This window comes from Equus quagga, chromosome 7, assembly GCF_021613505.1.
Source record: "Equus quagga isolate Etosha38 chromosome 7, UCLA_HA_Equagga_1.0, whole genome shotgun sequence".
Lineage (NCBI taxonomy): Eukaryota > Metazoa > Chordata > Mammalia > Perissodactyla > Equidae > Equus > Equus quagga.
The window spans coordinates 108845158-108863374 of record NC_060273.1 but is presented as its reverse complement, the minus strand read 5'-3'; the positions used below and the strand labels follow the sequence as shown (position 1 = coordinate 108863374).

Genomic DNA, 18217 nt, shown 5'->3' with positions numbered 1-18217 from the left:
TTGTAAAATCTTCAACAAAATCACTGCCCTTTGTTAACTCTTAAAACGCAGAACACATTTATAAACTTTTTTCTCATAAATACTTAAATAGTTGCTTTCAAGAGATTATTTCTATGCCATGCTAAACTTTTACTTCCATAAGGTAAATTATTCAAGTAAAACCTTGAAGACTTTTTCCAGCGTCCACCATCTCCATGGATATCAGAAGTTTGTACTTCCAAAAGACACACAGAGAAAAAGACTATTCTCTTCATTTTGTGCAAGTAGATTTTACTCTCTCCTCACTGTCTGAAACCTGAACATGCAAACATGGAAAATGAGAATGTTTGCTGCATGTTTTGCCTATTGAACTCTATAAATAATCTTTGGAGGGGATAAACAAGTAGATAGCTTGGAAGTGTAAACAAGTGCAATTTGAATCCATCTTATGATCTCTAATTTTTTTTTTATGTCTGGCAGACAGATTTTCTTTTCTGTTATATACATTGAAATCTCTTCAACTGTTTGCACGATTCTTTAGTGCTTTGGATTGAAAAGTTTACTCAATATCACACAAAGCCTTTTGAATATCTAAAATTAAACAAAATATTTTCCATATTTAAAAAATTGCTAAGATAGAAAATTGTTAAAATCTTTCTGGTTTTAAGAGAGAAGGGACAACTATTAAGCAGTATAAATATTTTGTATATTTAAGATAATAAGGTAATTCTCATAATAGCACATATAATTAGATTTATGTCATTCCTATCAATTTCTCAAATATTGAAATAGTTAGCTCCCAAATTACTGTTTAATAGTTTTTTTAAAAAATTGATAAGCAAATGCAAACAAACTGTATTTTTTTTTCTTTCTGATCATTTGGCTCTGTTGTATCTAACTTTGCATGCTCTGCTTTTTTTTTTTTTTTTTTTTTTTGCCCCCTTTTCTCACTTCCAGGAAGAGAGCCCCCTGAGTGTGTCTAGCCCAGAGGGTACTGGTACCTGGCTGCATTATACCAGTGGTGTGGGTACTGGGCGTCGAAGACGCAGATCAGGGGAACAAATCACTTCTTCCCCTGTCTCCCCCAAATCATTGGCTTTCACATCCAGTATTTTTGGCTCATGGCAACAGGTTTTTAAACTTTACTTCATTAAACATTTTTCCTCCCCGCATTCAGAGCAACAAACAGCTGTCTTTGAGGACATCTAATCCCTTATATTTTACATCAGAGTAAATCCTTCTGTTTTTAAATTTAGAGTTCATTTAAAAATGCTTGTGATATCTAACAATATTTGAGGGAAGGAAACCGCTTACATTGCATGTGTTTAGCATTTTTACTGGGAGGGTTTTAAATATCCAGGATTTAAAAATTAATAAATTGTACACTCCTGGAACTTTAGCTTGTTAATAAAATTTTTTAAAAAGGACAGAAATCTTTCTTTGGCTTAGTTGTCCTTTAAAACATTGAGAAACAAAATTACATAATTTGATGGTAAGAAAATTTAATAATCTTTTCCCTCATAATTGAAAAATTAGATTCCATTTGGAATTTGCTGAGAATGTGAACGTGTTTTAAAATATCAAAATTGATGTGGCTCTGTGTTAATTAGCAGGATACATCGAATACTGATCGTTCTGTCCCTCACTTTTCCATTATCTGGAACTGTCTGATTTAAGGGATACATACAGTATGATAGTTTCTGAGTTGTATGATATTTTAATGCTCTCTCTAAGATAAGGGGGGGCAATGTATGTGTGCCCACAAAAATATGGTCAGAATGAAATGGCTTCAGAAGGACTTTCTGTGATGACATTTGGAAACTTAAAATACTATGTTTTTTGTTTGTTTGGTTGGTTGGTTTTTTTTACAATGGAAGGTCTGCTGTTACACATGACTTTTCCCAGAATTTCAGCAATTTCCTTTTGGAAATATAATGCATTTGATTATAGGAAAAGGGATTATGGTATCCATTAAGGCTGTGAATATTTAAAGGTTACTCTGATAAAGCCCGTGCATGGATCAGTAATTGTATGGTGACCTCAACAGTCTCTGTCTGTCTTTTCTTTTGTTTGTGATTGTTTTTTCCCCCCTTCAAATACAGGAGCTGTTTAATAAGAGTGGGCATTTGGCTTCTTTTAAGAGGGAGTGAAATTATATCAGTCTATTGTTTCTTTTCATCTGTCTTGTTTCATACATGATATTTCATTCTGAATGCCTGCTTCGCACCACTTCATTGCAAGGACCTCATATGAAATGGACTCCCTTCAGAAGGGGATCTTGCATGATCTTTCATGTTTTATGTATTTCTACTAATAATTATCATACAGCTTATTAACCTTTGTCTGTCTGGAACAGGCTGCAAATGAAGAATGACTTTTGAAGTTATTTTACTGTTTTACCTCATTTATTTTGCTTTCCTTGTGCAGGTTGTATCTGAAAATGCTAATTACCTGCGAACACCAAGAACTCTTGTGGAACAGAAGCAGAACCCTACTGTAGGTATGTGGTCTAAAGGAAATTGTATTCCAAATCTTCTTAAACTCACTATTTGCACACATGTAAAACTCTTCAGTGGTGAAAGCATGACCAAATGCTATGCTTTAGTTATTATTTAATGTTCATTTTGAGTTATACAACTGGAAATATACAATAAAGTTTTGATAAAATGAACAAGAAATAACATTTAATTTTGTTTTATAATGCTTTTGAATGCCTATAATGTAAACTACTTAGTCCAATGGCCAATTCTAGCTTTTAATCTTATATTTTATAAATTAAAATCCCAGCATGTTTAAATTTTCATTTTTCCCAATTGATAAAGATGAAAATATGCTATTGCATACAAAAAAGAACTTCCTACTTTTCCGATTAAAAAAACATTGTAAGTGGTAGTGTTTCACATCCTGTTTGGGTATATTAATTTTCTGTCATCTCTTAAGGAGAACCAAAGCAAAACTAATGCACAGTGGTACTGTTACCCTTTGTTGACCTATAGAATATAATTAGCTCTTGGCTAACATTCAAACAAAGCAACATTGAAAAAGACCTTTCTAAACATATTTGGTTTTAAGCTCATTGTTGATAAACTATATGAGGTAATGGCATATTATTTTCTGTAAATAGTTGTCTAAATAGATTTAATAAAAGCATAAGTAAATTTCATTATGTTTCAGCTATGTATGCATTATGATCTCTATACTCAGTATATGAACTGTCCATTGATGCCAACATACTTGAAGATCTTTCTTTAGTTAATTACATATAGCTTATGTTGATAGCTTTTAATATTCCCGCAGTATCTTGCCAGAAATATGTATATGTGTATATATATTACTCTTTCCTTCATGTATCATAATGTATTTCATGGAAGCTGATTTAATCCTTACCCAGTGGTAAAAGTTTTGCTTGGATGTAAAGACTTTTGCTACAAATTAAGCATCAATTTATATTGGCTGTGTTGTATTTTCAAATAACGTATTTCACTGGGATCTTTAAGATCTTAAGTCATTTAAGTATTGGAAATTTAAAGTGATTTAGGCCTGGATGACCTAAAAGAAATTATTTTTACCTGATCTTCTCACAAATAAGTAAGCTTTGATTTGCCTTATTTCATAACATATATTGATAATTCTTAATTCAAGGGCATCAGAAAAGATTCTTCATTTACAGAAATACATTCAAAAATATTGATTTAATATGACTTAATTTGTGCTAGGAGAGGTTTTTTTATATGACCTCATCTGTCTGCTCATGCAAAATGATTGACAGAGTCCTTTATCATCCTAAATTAATTTCTATGGTAGTGTTTTTAATGCTTTTAATATGTATATGTCTAATTATTGTATGGGCATGTTATTTTTTCAAAGACAACGTTTCGTCCAGTGTTAAATACCCCCATTTGTGCATATGATAAATGGTAGTAGTGGTTGTATTAAAATTGATGTTACAAGCAAATTGTGAGCCTGTTCAAGGCACTGCCAAATATGTGTGGTAAGAGCCAAGTTATTGCATGCTGCATGAATTCCCAATGTGAATGGAAGAACACCCGTTGTTGTATGTATTTTCTCTAACTCCCATCAGGGTCTCACTGTGCGGGCCTGTTTAGCACCTCGGTGCTCGGGGGTTCTTCAAGCGCACCTAACCTACAGGATTATGCTCGTACTCATCGTAAAAAGCTGACCTCTTCTGGCTGCATAGATGGTATGTGCACACGTGCACACACAGATTCATACCTACACCCATGCACACACCCATGAACATACAGTATTTCTCAAAGGCAAGCCTAAGGCCACTGACTGATTCAAGTGGAATCCTAGCACCGTTTGCCTAAATGACTATCAGTGCTTTACTATCCACAGCTTGGAATCATGTTTCATCAAACAGTTAATTGTAGTTAGACTTACGGTACTTGTTCAGTTAGTAGTTTTCTGAAATGTGAAATTTAGAACTGCATGATGTGTATTCTTTTAGATAGTTGATAAGCTATATTACAAAGAATAAATGTTTCTTTGTTCTTTTCAACATTTGCTCATTGTTAACCCTTATTTTACTTACTGGTATTGATCTAAATAAAATGATGTGAATAGAATGTTTATAAGTAGAAGAAAATATCATATTGGCAATTTTTTATAAAAATAATTCTAGGATGAGAATATGTTAGGATCACTAGTTGAAGGAGATGCTCTCACCATTGTTAATATACCTTCAGTTTTAATATTCAGAATGTCTTTTGAGACTCGTGGAAGCTTATCCCTTTTGTTAATAAGTGTATTTATTAGCCCTTTCAGAATTAGCTTTATTTAAAACTTTTTCTCATGTATCTACAAATTTACTTTAGTCAGTAAAACATGGGTTTACTAGAATTGCCAGCTCATCCTGCTTTTCTTTTTTTTGTATATTTCATTAAACACTGCCTCTATCATCAAGCCATTTTACTTCTTCTAACCAGTATTTGGCTTATTACCCTCTCTCATTGTCCCTTCTGCATGTCACCTAATTCTAACCTCCTTATATATTTGTTTTTCCCTCTTTTTTTAAGTGTCCTTCTTTTGGTAGCTGTTACGAATTTCAGGTACCTGTTTTTCTCTTTCTCAGACGCCACACGCGGTTCTGCTGTTAAAAGGTTTTCTATCTCATTTGCTCGACACCCAACCAATGGTACGTTTTGCTTTTATTTTAAAAGATACTCCCTGCTTCATCCTTTTTTATTTTTTTTAATTTCAAAATGTGGGATATGCAGTATCATCATTTCTCTGTCCTTAATTTCAATTGGCATACGACTCCACCGTATTATTTACCCAAAGTACTGATACTGTCCAGCTCCCTTTTTTAGCTGTAATTTACACAGTAATTTAATACTACTCATCAAACTTTTAGATGACCACAATGATGATGAGTTTTAATACTAAATTAGCAGCTGAAAATTCCATCTAATTTCTCAAGTGATCAGTTTACACAAATTTTAAAAATAGAACAACTGATATTCTTTATTTTCTTCTTAATTCTTAATAATTTTAATGTTTTTTCATGCCTGATTTCTTTTCTGATCACGTTTATTTTATTGAGCTGTTTAACAAAGTTATAGAGCCACACTTGTCAAATAGCAAAATAAGATGTATCTTTGAAAAATTCTTGGGAAGCAGGGAGTGCAGATTTCACTGTGTAACATTCTTTTATCCCTGGCTCTGTGTCTAAAGCAAAACCCGACTCGATCTGGAGCACTCTGAAAACTTCACCCAGCATTCACTTTGTCCTCATGTGGCAGTATGGTTTGCTGTTAAGCGACCAATTCCTTTTGGTACCACTGCTTTTTATTAAAATTTGGAGAACTCCTGATGGGAAGAAGACTAAGTTAAAAATCTAGAAAGCTGATTCAATTAAATTGAATTTTCAAGGCTGAACAGGAAAGTGTTTCGTGGCCATTATTTATAAACTGAATTGTTGCATTATTACAGCTTCTTTACATATGGCTTGTTCTTATGGGGCAAGAGGGAGTATTTACTGATCATTTTTACATAATAAGATCAAAGAATTTAAAAGAAAACATACAAATTTTTGCTTTTATTCAGATTGAAGGTACTTTTATTCCTGGAACTTTTTTTCTTTTTAACTGCAAATAAGTCTTTCAAAAACTCAAGTCGGGTCTTTCAAAAACATTTATGAAGCTAAAGGATTGGACACAAGTTTATAGTCATTCTCCCCCATCCGGACCCTTTAACAGCACAGCTCAATGACAGTGCACTTCATAATACTTCTTGAAGGTGGAGTAAGAAGATCTCATCCTCCACGAGAGAAAATTTAGCTGTAAAGCTTAATGTGCTTTCCCTTCATTGTAGCTGTTTAAATGCTACTCTTTGAAGAAGAAAAAGATCCTTATTTGATACAGCTGCAGCTTCTAAAGAACCCATATGCATAAGAACCTCTAGAAGAAAAACTGAAGTCACAAGAAAAACAGAAGTCACACAATTCTCAGAAGAGACATTGCAGGTTTAAAACTGACTATAGTTTTTGTGCAGAATGCTTATGTGTTTATAGCCAGTATTGCAAGTTTTATGTAGGAGAAATCTATGTTTACTGAAGCTAAAAAACAAAAGAACAAAAATGCTTTTGTTAAATTTAACAGAAAATAGACTAATTTTATATTCCTTTGGTTTAGGCTTTAAAAAAAAATGTGGATTTTCCACTCATTGTGTGACTTAATGCATGTAAAATGCATTCCTTTCAACTCTAGAAATACTTCTTTTGGGTTTTCAAGATTTCTTTTTTCTTTTTTTATATATTATGTTGTCTTATCTGTCCTATGAATTGTCATTTGACTCTTTCTTTCACTTTTTATTTCCCCTAACTTTCATGTTGTTTCCATCTTAACACATATCATGGACTTACCCTCCCTTCATCTTTAGTTCAAGGAACATGGTGAAACAAGTATCTTCTGACAGTGCTTTACCTTATTTTCTGGGCCTCTGTGCAGAACACCTACACCTCTATAGGTGCTGGTCCGTTTCCTCTGTGGAATTTCTAGGCTCCAGTGGTATGTTTTTATAGCTTCTAAACATGACAGCAGGGTGGCTTTTTAAATTGCTGCGCTAACCCTTTCATTGTGCATTAAAGAAAAAGTTTACTAAAGATAAATGGAAAAAAACATAGTCCAGAGGAACTCAATTATATTGTCATTTGCCTGTTGTAAAATCTAACAGGCAAATGCAAGAAAATAGTTGTTTCAAAAGACTTGTAAATATTCTGAGGAAAGGATAAAAAACCATATTGTTAAGTTTAGTGTAATGCAAAGAAAGGGTTTGCGCTTATTTGCATGAATCTGGTACTTTAAAAAAATGCAATACTTGTGCAAGCCTAATTTCTTTAGTGCTTAACGTAGGTGCTTTAGCTGCTATTATGGTTCTAGTTGTCTTTTGTTTTTCTTTTTAAATATATGTAATGTTCTGTCATGCTGTGGTTTGTACCTGAAAATCAAACATACCGGTTTTGTAAATCCTTTGGTTCTTTTCATAGGAAGATTAGATTCTCTTTTAACCAAGTTTCCCTATTCCAGCTAAGACTCAGGCAGTTCTTAGGTCAATATTTCCTCCCAAAATTAAATAAATATCAGTCAGTATTAAAATGAGCAGATGCCTATTGAAGAAGAGAGTTTAATTTTTACTTTTTAATTAATAATATTAGATTTCATATACAACCTTAATTTACATATCAAAAGTATTTCCTTTGGAGGAAAATTAGTTTGAATTTTTGGAAGTAGATGCAGAAAGACTTGTTATTTTGGTTGTATATGAAGCAATTTTAAAAGCCATTCAGTTGAATAAAGTTTAAATGAACAGGCAATTTTTATAAAAAGCAAAGAACCTATATTGTATTTGTTTTTAAAACTGTGTTTAAGCGCTTTTGTTTCACTGATGGTATTACATATCAGCATGGTTTGTTTCATGAAATTTTTGTGCCATTGTTGAATGCAAACATATTTGTATTTTGTATTTTGCTTTTTACTTGGCCTGACTTTACTCAGCTTAGCAATTTCCAATAGAATTACTGTGTTAATTCAATAAAGGTAGGTGAAATACATTTTGGAATTTTAATTTCAGCATAAATGAATGAATGTTATGGGATTGCACTAGAGAGTATGGTTGGCCTTGGTATGACTGGAAAAGTATTTAAAATCACTCTTCATGCGTAATTACGTAATTGTTTTTCAACAAGAAGTTACCTTTAGCATCCTGGCATCAGGGACACATCTTGGTATCCCCTTATTCATCTGTCAAATAGACCTGATTTTAAAAAGTAAAAACTGAAAAATTGTATTTTTTCTGTCTTTCCCCCAGGTTGTTTTCTTTAAGTGTTATTCTTAGATTTTACCAAAATATAGAATGAAATTGTGTGCATGCTGTACTATGTGATTACGTTTAAAATCAAATCTTTGTCACATCTTGTTCCAACCGCATACTGCATAGCATCTGGTGTCATGACTTCAGAGATTCGTGTGTTTGCATGTGATAGATTGAAAAGACCTAAACTGTCCAGTTCTAAGTAATGGTCTTCTTCCTTTCTAAATAATGATTTTTAAATATCCAACTTTTTTCTCATTTTTGTTTTTTTTCCAGGCTTTGAATTGTATTCCATGGTGCCATCTATTTGTCCTCTAGAAACTCTTCACAATGCCCTGTCTTTAAAGCAGGTGGATGACTTTCTTGCCTCCATTGCTTCTCCATCAAGTGAAGTTCCACGGAAGACTCCTGAAATTTGTAGGAAAAATTATTATTTGATTTGGGGGCAGTAGACATTATCTGAATATAAAAAGAATTACAAAAATATAAACTCAAGTAGTGGTAGTGAATAGAGTTTTAGGAGAGAAAGGGGTGAAAAAGAATATTATTTGTAATTCTTTGGTGGAATATGCAATGCACCACTTTTCTTGACTCCCAGAAAACTTTTTTCTTACGAAAAGAAAAGCAAAAAATCTAAGACCCAGCAATAGAAGTCAGCAACATAATAGAGAGTCACAGTCTTTTTTCACGTTCCTACTGTATGTGATTTTATAGTAAACTTTTTAAAAATTACAAAATATCAGTCTGCATTAACCTACACATGCACACCTGCCCATCCCCTCACTACTTTTGGTAAGTAAGTCATATTGATTCAGAAAGAGCTCTTGGCTAAAGAGAGCAAATTAGGACAATGTTTTTCAAATGGTATTCTTCAGAAAATATTCTGAAGAGGTTAATTTGTGTGTGTGAAGAAAAGGGGTTCATGGCTAAGTATGTTTTGGAAAGTGTGTATCCTATCCCACCTCCCTTTGGAGAGATATTGTCACATTAGTATATAAACAGCTAAGGTTCTTCTGTAAGGAAACCTGTATTCCCAGATTTTCCAGAGTTTATTTTTTGAGAAAATACTTTTTTGGGTAACACTTTTATGCATCGTGTAGCTCTATTCTAGGGCCATTGTCTTGAGAATTGTTCAAGGCTCCCCTTTTAGATGTGAGCAGTCAGCTGGCTGTTGTCATTTTCAGCTCTATAGGATCTTTTGGCATGTTAGAATTTCCAGTTTAGGAAACGTTAGTTTTGGGAGAGAGTGTTCTTCTTAGAGTTAAGAGTCTTGCTAGTCCTAGTCATCTCTTAGGAAAGCTACAGACTTTCTCTGTACCATTCTCGTTTTTGTAAGGAGAATGCTGTAAATGTATTTCTCCTAAGATTAAAATTGGAGGTCTTGGAATGAAAGCCACTTTCATGTCTTGTTATTCTCTTCCATTTCTTGGGCTACCACACTGTATTATTCTAGAGAGTTCTATTCACATTGTCTTCTGCTTTCAATCATCAATGGTGATAGGTATCTTGGTGTGACTCTTTTAAAATATTTCACTTTAGGAATGGTTTTGGGAAATAAGTTTGAATTTCAGAATTTGCTTATGAATGTGCCTGATTCTGAGAATTGATAACACTCCAGATGAAATAACTTCTCCAAGCTTTCAAGTCCAAGTCAGGAAAATGAAGGATGTTCATCTCCTTTTATTCTCTATTAGCTGATAGAATGGATAGTCCTGCTCCCCAGAATGCAGTAGAGAACCTGAATAAATTCTCATTCACCCTTTTACTCCTTTTTATACTTGATGTTTCACTGCTTCCTTGGAGCAGAGATTTGTAATCTTAAAACAGAGATTAAAGAAAGATTCTAATTAGTAAATAAGAACTTAGGGTAGATAACAATGCTATTTAGAATTTAGAAGATTTTCAGTGAATGACTTAAAGGTAATAGCAGCAGTACTGATGTCTATTTGTTTTGGAAAGAGAATTTTGGTGGGATATTTATGAAAAGATAATCTTCGAAGGGGTTTTCTGTGGTGCTGTTATTTTATGAAGGCTTCATTTCTGTGGTTAGTGAATTCAATTCACCAGAGTGTATTATTGAGTTACATTAATTGAGGATGTTAAATTCTTTCTCCAGTTCTGATTAGCTCTTCTCTGTATTGTGGATGCAAGTTGTACCCCAATCCCTCTAGCTGTCTTAAAATTTCATGTCATTACTTACTAAGGAAACTAAATGAGAAAGTAAATGTCGTTAATGCAATTCACAGAATTGGATAAACCTTGGAGTTAATTCAGTTTGTTGGTCTTTATTCCCAAGAGCTTTTGGAAGTTCCATGAGGAAGAGAAGGATGCTGAATGGTTAAATCTTGTGTCTTCCATGGCTGCTTCAACTGGAGTGTCTGCTTTGATCCATTTTGTTTAAGATTTCACTTGAGAAAAGTTTACGGTTTCAAGAAAAATATTAGAAAGACACTATTGAGGAAATCAACTAGTTAGTGTTAGTTAGCAGATCTTCTAAAGTGTATGGTTTTTTCGTTCTTTTTGAATATTAAAGAAAATATGGTGCCAATTATGATGGAAGTATCTGAATCCTGTATTTTATAGTGTAACTGCAGAATTAATATTTAGTAATCTCAGTATATTTACATTATTTATACTTAATTTCTTGAATTGTCAAGGAAGTAGCATCATAATATAGAACTATATTGATTTTGTGGTGTTTATAATAAGGGAGAAGACATTGTTAATCTTCTGTCATTCAGAAAGTTTTTTTCCTCACCTAGGACAAAATTAATCAATATGTGGTAACTAGTAGATTGCTTACAGTGGGGCACTGACAAGATCAGATTCGGGGAAAAGATGTGAAAATACTAATTGGGTAAGTTAGAGGTAGAAGTTAACAGAATAGGATAAAAAATGCAAGCAGGAAAGAGCTGAGTAATGGTGAAGTTAGTGCTTCATATGATGTTTTAGGGACTTTTTCGTCACTTTTAGATTATTTCATTAGTGACTACTTTGAGCTTCTGCCAGTGGAATTTATGTTCCTATAGTGTAGATATCAACCACCTAAGGCACATTTGCCATAATTGTCCCACATAATGGTTTTTCAGAGACACACTGTTTTATTGCTCTCAAGTCCTCTTCCAAAATTGCAAAAATAGGCAAATCTGTTTTTGTTATCTCCCCACCTCTCTTTGTTGAAGGATCCAGAAACTCATGCCAATAGCTCCCCTACTCTGGCCTGTCGTTCCCCAGAGGATTCCATACTTAAGATTATCCCTACTTTTCCTTTTCACACCTCTCAGTCTCCCCACTTTGATCAGAAAGAGAAAAAAATGTCTTTAAAATTCCCTTGCATGAAAATGAATCTCAGCTGGGTAATATAGGAAGACAGGGAGACAATCTGATTTACCTACTTACTTGTAATCTGGTTAGTTTATTCTTAAATAGGATAGTTTAGTAGACCATTGTGTTTACAGATGAACTGTCCTTGAATCGCTACTTGGTATTTTTGAGAGAAACAATTTGGGATTCTTTGTCTTCTGTTACTAGCAATAAAACTATGCCGTCAGTTCTCTGCCATCCTTTAAGAATCTGAGTTTCTATCAGGACAGAATAAAATTAAGTCTATTGCTCTATTCCTGTTGGTATTCCTTTGGTGAATACTGTTAAATGCTAATTGTTTACAATATAAACAGAACATTTATTTGGTCAAGAGCATTAGAGAACTTTTTATAGCAAAGATGGTTTTGCTGAGTTTACTCTACAAACCTAGTCTGTCTTCTCCTGTTATTATGTGTATTCATAGGGCCACTAAATATGTCATAAGAAATCTTCTAAAATGTAAAGATAGAATTGGCAGGAAATTGCTGAATTATTATGTTTGTTTATTTTTTTTTCAGCCTCTACAACTTCACGTTCCAGTCCAGTAATGAGACGAAAAGTATCTTTAAATACATATACACCTGCAAAGATCCTCCCGACACCACCAGCTACCTTAAAGAGTACTAAAGCAAGCAGCAAACCAGGTTAGAAGTGTATGGGAATTTGTATATTCTGTATATCAATTAGATATAGATATTAATAGCTTGCTTTTTAAGTGTAAAATCTGTTTTTAAGTAGGATCATTGCACTCTAGGAGGTGTAATGATCCTCCTAGAGTGTAATGATCCTAGGGGTTAAAAATCTATCATTGTAGCCTTTTGATATGTTTGTATTTTTCCTCTGTTGATTGTCTCCCCCTGCATCTGTTAATAAAATATGTTTCATATTTACACTTTTTTCCAAACTAATTTATGGACTGTCTTCTTTTGTTTTTCTGTTGAGCTTAGGCATCTTTATATATGAAGATTTTTTTTCTTTCTTTACAGTATTTTAGTATCTCCATTCTCAGTCTGAAGGTATGACTACCAAATTCAACGATCTTTTATTAGCTTTTTTCTGTTTTAAGTTCTTGGCATAATTGGTTGTGTCATTGATCCTTCCTGAAATGTTTTCTTATCTTGACCTCCAAGATATTACTCTGTATTGGTGTTCATTCCATTTATCTGATTTGTCTATCTTTTTGTTTGATGGTTCTTCTTCTTTCTACTTTCTTAGCCCAGACAGGGACCATCAACTCTTCATTTTTTTCTTACCCTATGCCTTTTTTCTTCCATATAACTTCAATTCCATATCGCTGCAAGGCTTTGACTGTCTCCTCAGTGCGGATGTCTTCATTCTTTTCCTCCTTTTAGTCCTCTCAAATATTCTTTTGGTTAAGAGTTTGTGCTTGGGAGTCAGAGGGGTGTAGATTAAAATCTCAGCTCTGCTACTTATTAGCTATATGACCTTGGGCACGTTACTTAACCTCTCTGATCCTTGGTTTCATAGTCATAAAATCAGAGAAATAGTACCCGTTTTTTAAGTTGTCAGAAGTGAATGCAGTAACATATGAAGTACTTGGCACACATGGTAAACACTCACTAAATGTTTGCTGCTATTGTTATTATACTATAGCCGAACCCCCTCCACTGATGATGTATTTATATGATTTTCAAAACAAGAGCTCTGATGACACTCTATACCACTGATTTGATCTGTTATACCTGATCATAGCTTTGTCAGATTACCAGGCCTTATAAATCAGACACAGTATCTTAAAGAGATTTAAACCTTGTACATTTCTAAATAATCAGTGTATGCAGCTACAGATTTGAGGATGTTGAACCATCCCTGCATCCCTGGAATGAAACCCACTTGATCATGATGTATTATCTTTTTAATGTAACTGTAAATATACATCTCTAACTTCCCGTGGTCTACTTAGAATTAATTTTATACCACTTAGAGTGAAATGTAGAAGCCTTGCAACTGTATAGGTTCATTTACTTTCCCCTCCTCCCATCCTTTACACAAAGTTACCCATATATGTCACTTCTACATATATTGTAAGAGCGACATACAATGTTATCGTGTTTGCTTTAGACAGTCATATGTATTTTAAAGAAATTAAGAGGAGAAAAAAGTCTTTTATTTATCCACGTATTTGCCATTTTTGATGCTTTTCATTCCTTCTTCTAAGTGTTTGTTTCCATCTAATTTCATTTGCTTTCAACCTGAATATTTTAGCATTTCTTATACTGCAGGTCTGTTATTGTTTGAAACATCTTTATTTCACTTTCATTCTTGAAAGGTAGTTTTGCTGGAAAAGTTCTGGGAAGAAAGTTTTTTCTTTCAGTATTTTAAAGATGTTGTTCCACTGTCTTCTGGTTCCCATTGTTTCTGATGAGAAGTCTTTGTTAATCTGAATTGTTCCCATGTCTGTGGTGGTTAATGGGTTATTTTACTCTGCCTGCTTTCAATGTTTTCCCTTTCTCTTTGGTTCTCAGCTGTTGGACTATGGCATGCTTAGGATTTTTTTTTTAGGTAATAATCCTGGTTGATGTTCACTTTTACCTGCCGTCTCCATTCTGCTGTTAAACCCATTCAGTGAATTTTTATTTCAGATATTTATTCGTTAATTTTAGACAGTATTGTTGATTATTTTTTTTCTTTGGAGATTTCCTATGTTTTTATTCATTATAAGCATATTTTCCTTTGTTCTTGAGTATAGTTAAAATAGTTGCTTTAAAATTCTTGTCCCTGTTAATCTGGCTGATTTCAGGATTAGTCTGTCAATTTACCCACTCTCAAGAAGAAAGATGTTTTCCTACTTTTTCATATTTTGAGTAATTTTTTATTGTGCTTTAGACATTGTCAATGATATGTTGTAGAAACTCTAGATTCTGTTATATTCCTCCAAAGAGTATTGGGTTGCTTTGGTTTTTTTAAAGCAAAGAGTTAACCTTGGCTGAGCTCAGTTTGCAAAACTGTGTCCCTTGAAGTGGTTGGCAGCTCAAATTTCACTTCACTTCTTTTAGCTTTATCTAGACTTCTTGGAGCTCACTCTGCTCACTCCATAACTTGGATCAGGGTTTATACAAAGAACTGAGGGCTCTCCTTTTTGGGATTTCTCTCTTGACTTTCCAGAAACTATAACTGCCCTAGTACTTGTCTTCTGGTTCTTCATGCTAGTAAGACTGAGTTTTATGTTGGAGTTTTAGCTATTCCACATGATGCAGACTGGATCCTGTCCTTAGGCCAAAAGCTTTAAAAAAGGGCAGGGGTAGGGAGGGCAAGGAGGACTCATCCCATGTTGTTTCCTTCTTCCAAGTATTGATTCTTGTCCGGTATATGCCTGCTTTTATTCGCTCTTCAGTGTCTTTGGGTAGTTGTTTTTCCTATTTTATCCAGAGTTTGTACTTGTTACCTGCAGGACAATTGATCTGACTGTAGGTTACCCTTCCATACCAGAATGTAACTCGGTTTAGAATGACTTTTTGATAACTCATTAGGGCTTGATGTTGGTTTGGATGTTGAAGGATGAGTCCTAAGTCAAGAACGTTTCTAGTTGCCTAACATTTTAGCTTTTTAGAGAATGGTGAGATAGGAGTGATAGGAGAAAATAGGTGTTTATAGGGAAAATGATGAGTTCAGTTTTAAACCTGTTAAGTTTGTGTTTCCTGTGAGATATCTATATAGAGATTTCTAGTAGGATATACACAATATACAGATCTTGAGGTGAGGGAAAAGGCCTGGGCCAGAAGTATAAATTTGAAGTCATTAGCATAATAGATGGTAGTTAAAAATGATGAAAAAAATTAGTTTCCTAAGAAGAATGTAAAGTGAAAAGAGAAATTTGTGAACACAGCCCGTTGGCATTACTTTTCTGTATTGGTGTCAAATTCTAAAAAGTAAAAAGTTAAAAATGCTATATTACGTTTACAATGTTTCATTTACATCACAATTCTAACACAAGATGACTTATTTTGTTATTTAGCAGTATTACTTGAACTTGGATTGCTTGTGAAAATCTAAGCAATAGTTTTTATTTTTTTGTACAGCTACCAGTGGACCTTCTAGTGCAGTTGTTCCTAATACCTCATCTCGGAGAAAGAGTATTACTAGCAAAACAGAAATGCATGAACACAAAAAAAGCACTGGGAAGAAGAAATGAAATCTTTTTAGCAGAAGCTGGAACTCCTTATACTTATAAAAATCATGTGTTCAGTAGAAAAAGACGTGTAATAAACGTTCACTGAAAACTGTCAAAGCAAGTAATTTATGGTTTCTCTTTATACATCTCTGTCTTCATTAAAAAATAGGTTAAATCTAGAGAATACTTTGTATATATGTAGGTACAGAACTTTTGTCATGATCTGGAAATGTTTAAAACAATGTTTATTTAGCATTTTATAAATGGCAAAACTTATGGTGATGAAGATCTGTCATTCTTAACGTGGTGTTTACCATGTGCCTGTGGTAAAGAAAAGGAACATAAAGCTCAGCTGGCCTGTACCACTGTCACACCAGTGATGCTATTTACTGAAGAATCTGTGAGGTAGCCTCTGTACACACTTTCATTTTCATGGGATTGCATGTTGGCTGTGAAAAACTATAGCTTGGATTGAAATTTGATGGCCAGGATTACATATTGGGAACTTGTAATAGGTATATTTCCAAAGAGATTTCATTGACCATTTAGATTAGAAAGCGTTTTTTTCTCCCAATTGTTACAGTTACATATACTGCAATATTTAATAACTGGAGTGTTAGCATATGAGTTATTTTTTCAATCAGTGCTTCGAATTTTTTTATTGTGCATTATTTAATATTATTACATATACAGCTGGGATAACTATACTTTTATGCACACAAATTTGTATATTAATTTTTAGAAAATATTTTCTTTATATATTTCCTTACCATAAGGTGCTTTTGTTCATCAGGAAAATTTTGCTTCATATATTGGCAAGAAAGACATCTTTAGAGTTTCCTTTTAAGAGATATGGTTGACAAGTTCATAAATGTTATGCTTACTTTCAGAATTCTTTTTACATCTAAGGAACTCAGTTCAAAAATGGAAATCGTCAACGTGAGAAGAATATCTGAATTCTGTAGTTAGTAGATATTATGTGTAGCACCTGTTTTTACCATTTCCATTCTTATCTCCGGTGTATCAGTTGATCTCACTAAGAAAGCTTAAATATGAAGCATTTGAAATAAATGCTCTTTTCAAATGATTAGATTTTGAAGGAAAATTAAGATCATTGTGTTATGATTTTACCTATGATGTGAAAAAATATTTATTATCCTTGGTGCTTTTTTTCCCTTAATGCACAAATAGTTACAGACCACTTGAAATAAACCGTAAACCAAACAGCGCAACCTAAGAATTCTGTGCATTGCCGGTCAGATAACTTAGATTCCTAAAGCTTTAGTTTGAAGCTTATGTTTAGAAAAATTATTGAATTCTTGTATGAATATAACTATTAAAATTCTTCAAAAGAGACTCTCCTAACCTTAAATCATCATATATGTACTGACTTTTAGAAAATAAGTATATTACGTGTTAGTTTTAGAAGGTACCAGATGCAAAAGTCATAAATACATACAACTGTATGTTCGTATACTTCACATGAATGTAAATGTATTATATGGAGACATGTCTTGTAAACAGTTGGCTGTATCTAAGCTTTCTGTATGTGGAAATGTGGTTAATGTGCTCATTGTGGGAGTAAGGAAACTATTTTTATTTTTTAAGTGGAACTGAATTAAAATATTTTATTTCCTGAATCAGAGAGTGACTTAAATGGCAAATAATTTTTTATTTCTCTTCTTGATCTACTTCCTTTTAGCTTTCAAAGTAGAAATAATGAGGAAAACTGTTTCAGTATTAAACAATGCTTGTCTTAGATTGTTAAATACAATTTATTGTTATTGGCCATACATATTGCAATATATTGCTTTCCACGGAAATTAACTAGAAAGGTCAGTACAACTCACTTTTTCCATTGTTATTCAAGAACTATGATCTCACTATAGTCACTAAACTGGACAGTCTTATTTGCAAGAATCTTAGAATCATTTTCCAGAACGAAAAAAAAGTCTTTCATATCAGAGCAAGAAATTATAGTTACCACTGTTTAGTGGAAGTTTGACTGAAGTATCTGTTTCTCACTTTATCCTGGGAAAGTATGTTTTTTTGTTTGTTTGTTTTTTTAAATACTAGAAGATTCCTTCTTGCCACCTAATCCTCCAACCAGCAAAGAGCTGAGAAAGCCCAGCTTGAGGAATGGCCCAGTCATCCCAGGATGTTAGTCTTCATAGTGCATTGTTCAATCTTTTCACCCTTAAACACCCTGCATCTGAACTCAGAGCTAACTTTGCCCTTGAAGTCTAGTGCCAGCAGATTCTGCTGCTCTGGTTCTGACAAGCTCTCATAGTCCGTTCTCAACTGCTAGCAAATGTTTTTGGGATGTTCTACCAATCGAGTTCAGGAGAAAAGTCTCATGTTTCCTTTAAGCAGGAAATGGAGGCAGAAGGAAGACAGTAACAGGACAGA

General features: G+C 33.5%; 1 protein-coding gene across 12 annotated transcripts in view; it reads left to right on the top strand.

Annotated features, from left to right (window-relative positions):
- Window positions 1–17448, top strand: part of PPIP5K2 (diphosphoinositol pentakisphosphate kinase 2) — a 63995-nt gene extending 46547 nt beyond the window's left edge. For 2 of the 12 annotated variants that reach the window (XM_046666023.1, XM_046666022.1), the window contains exons 25-31: window positions 937–1110; window positions 2407–2479; window positions 4061–4180; window positions 5075–5137; window positions 8590–8730; window positions 12195–12320; window positions 15717–17448. In XM_046666023.1, the coding sequence (XP_046521979.1) occupies window positions 937–1110; window positions 2407–2479; window positions 4061–4180; window positions 5075–5137; window positions 8590–8730; window positions 12195–12320; window positions 15717–15829 (810 nt within the window). In that variant the 3' untranslated portion in view covers window positions 15830–17448. Of the gene's footprint in view, window positions 1–142; window positions 892–936; window positions 1111–2406; window positions 2480–4060; window positions 4181–5074; window positions 5138–8589; window positions 8731–12194; window positions 12321–15716 lie in introns of those variants that run through there. The other 10 variants (XM_046666029.1, XM_046666028.1, XM_046666033.1 and 7 more) reach the window with 8 other exon arrangements.
- Window positions 17449–18217: the final 769 nt, after the last annotated feature.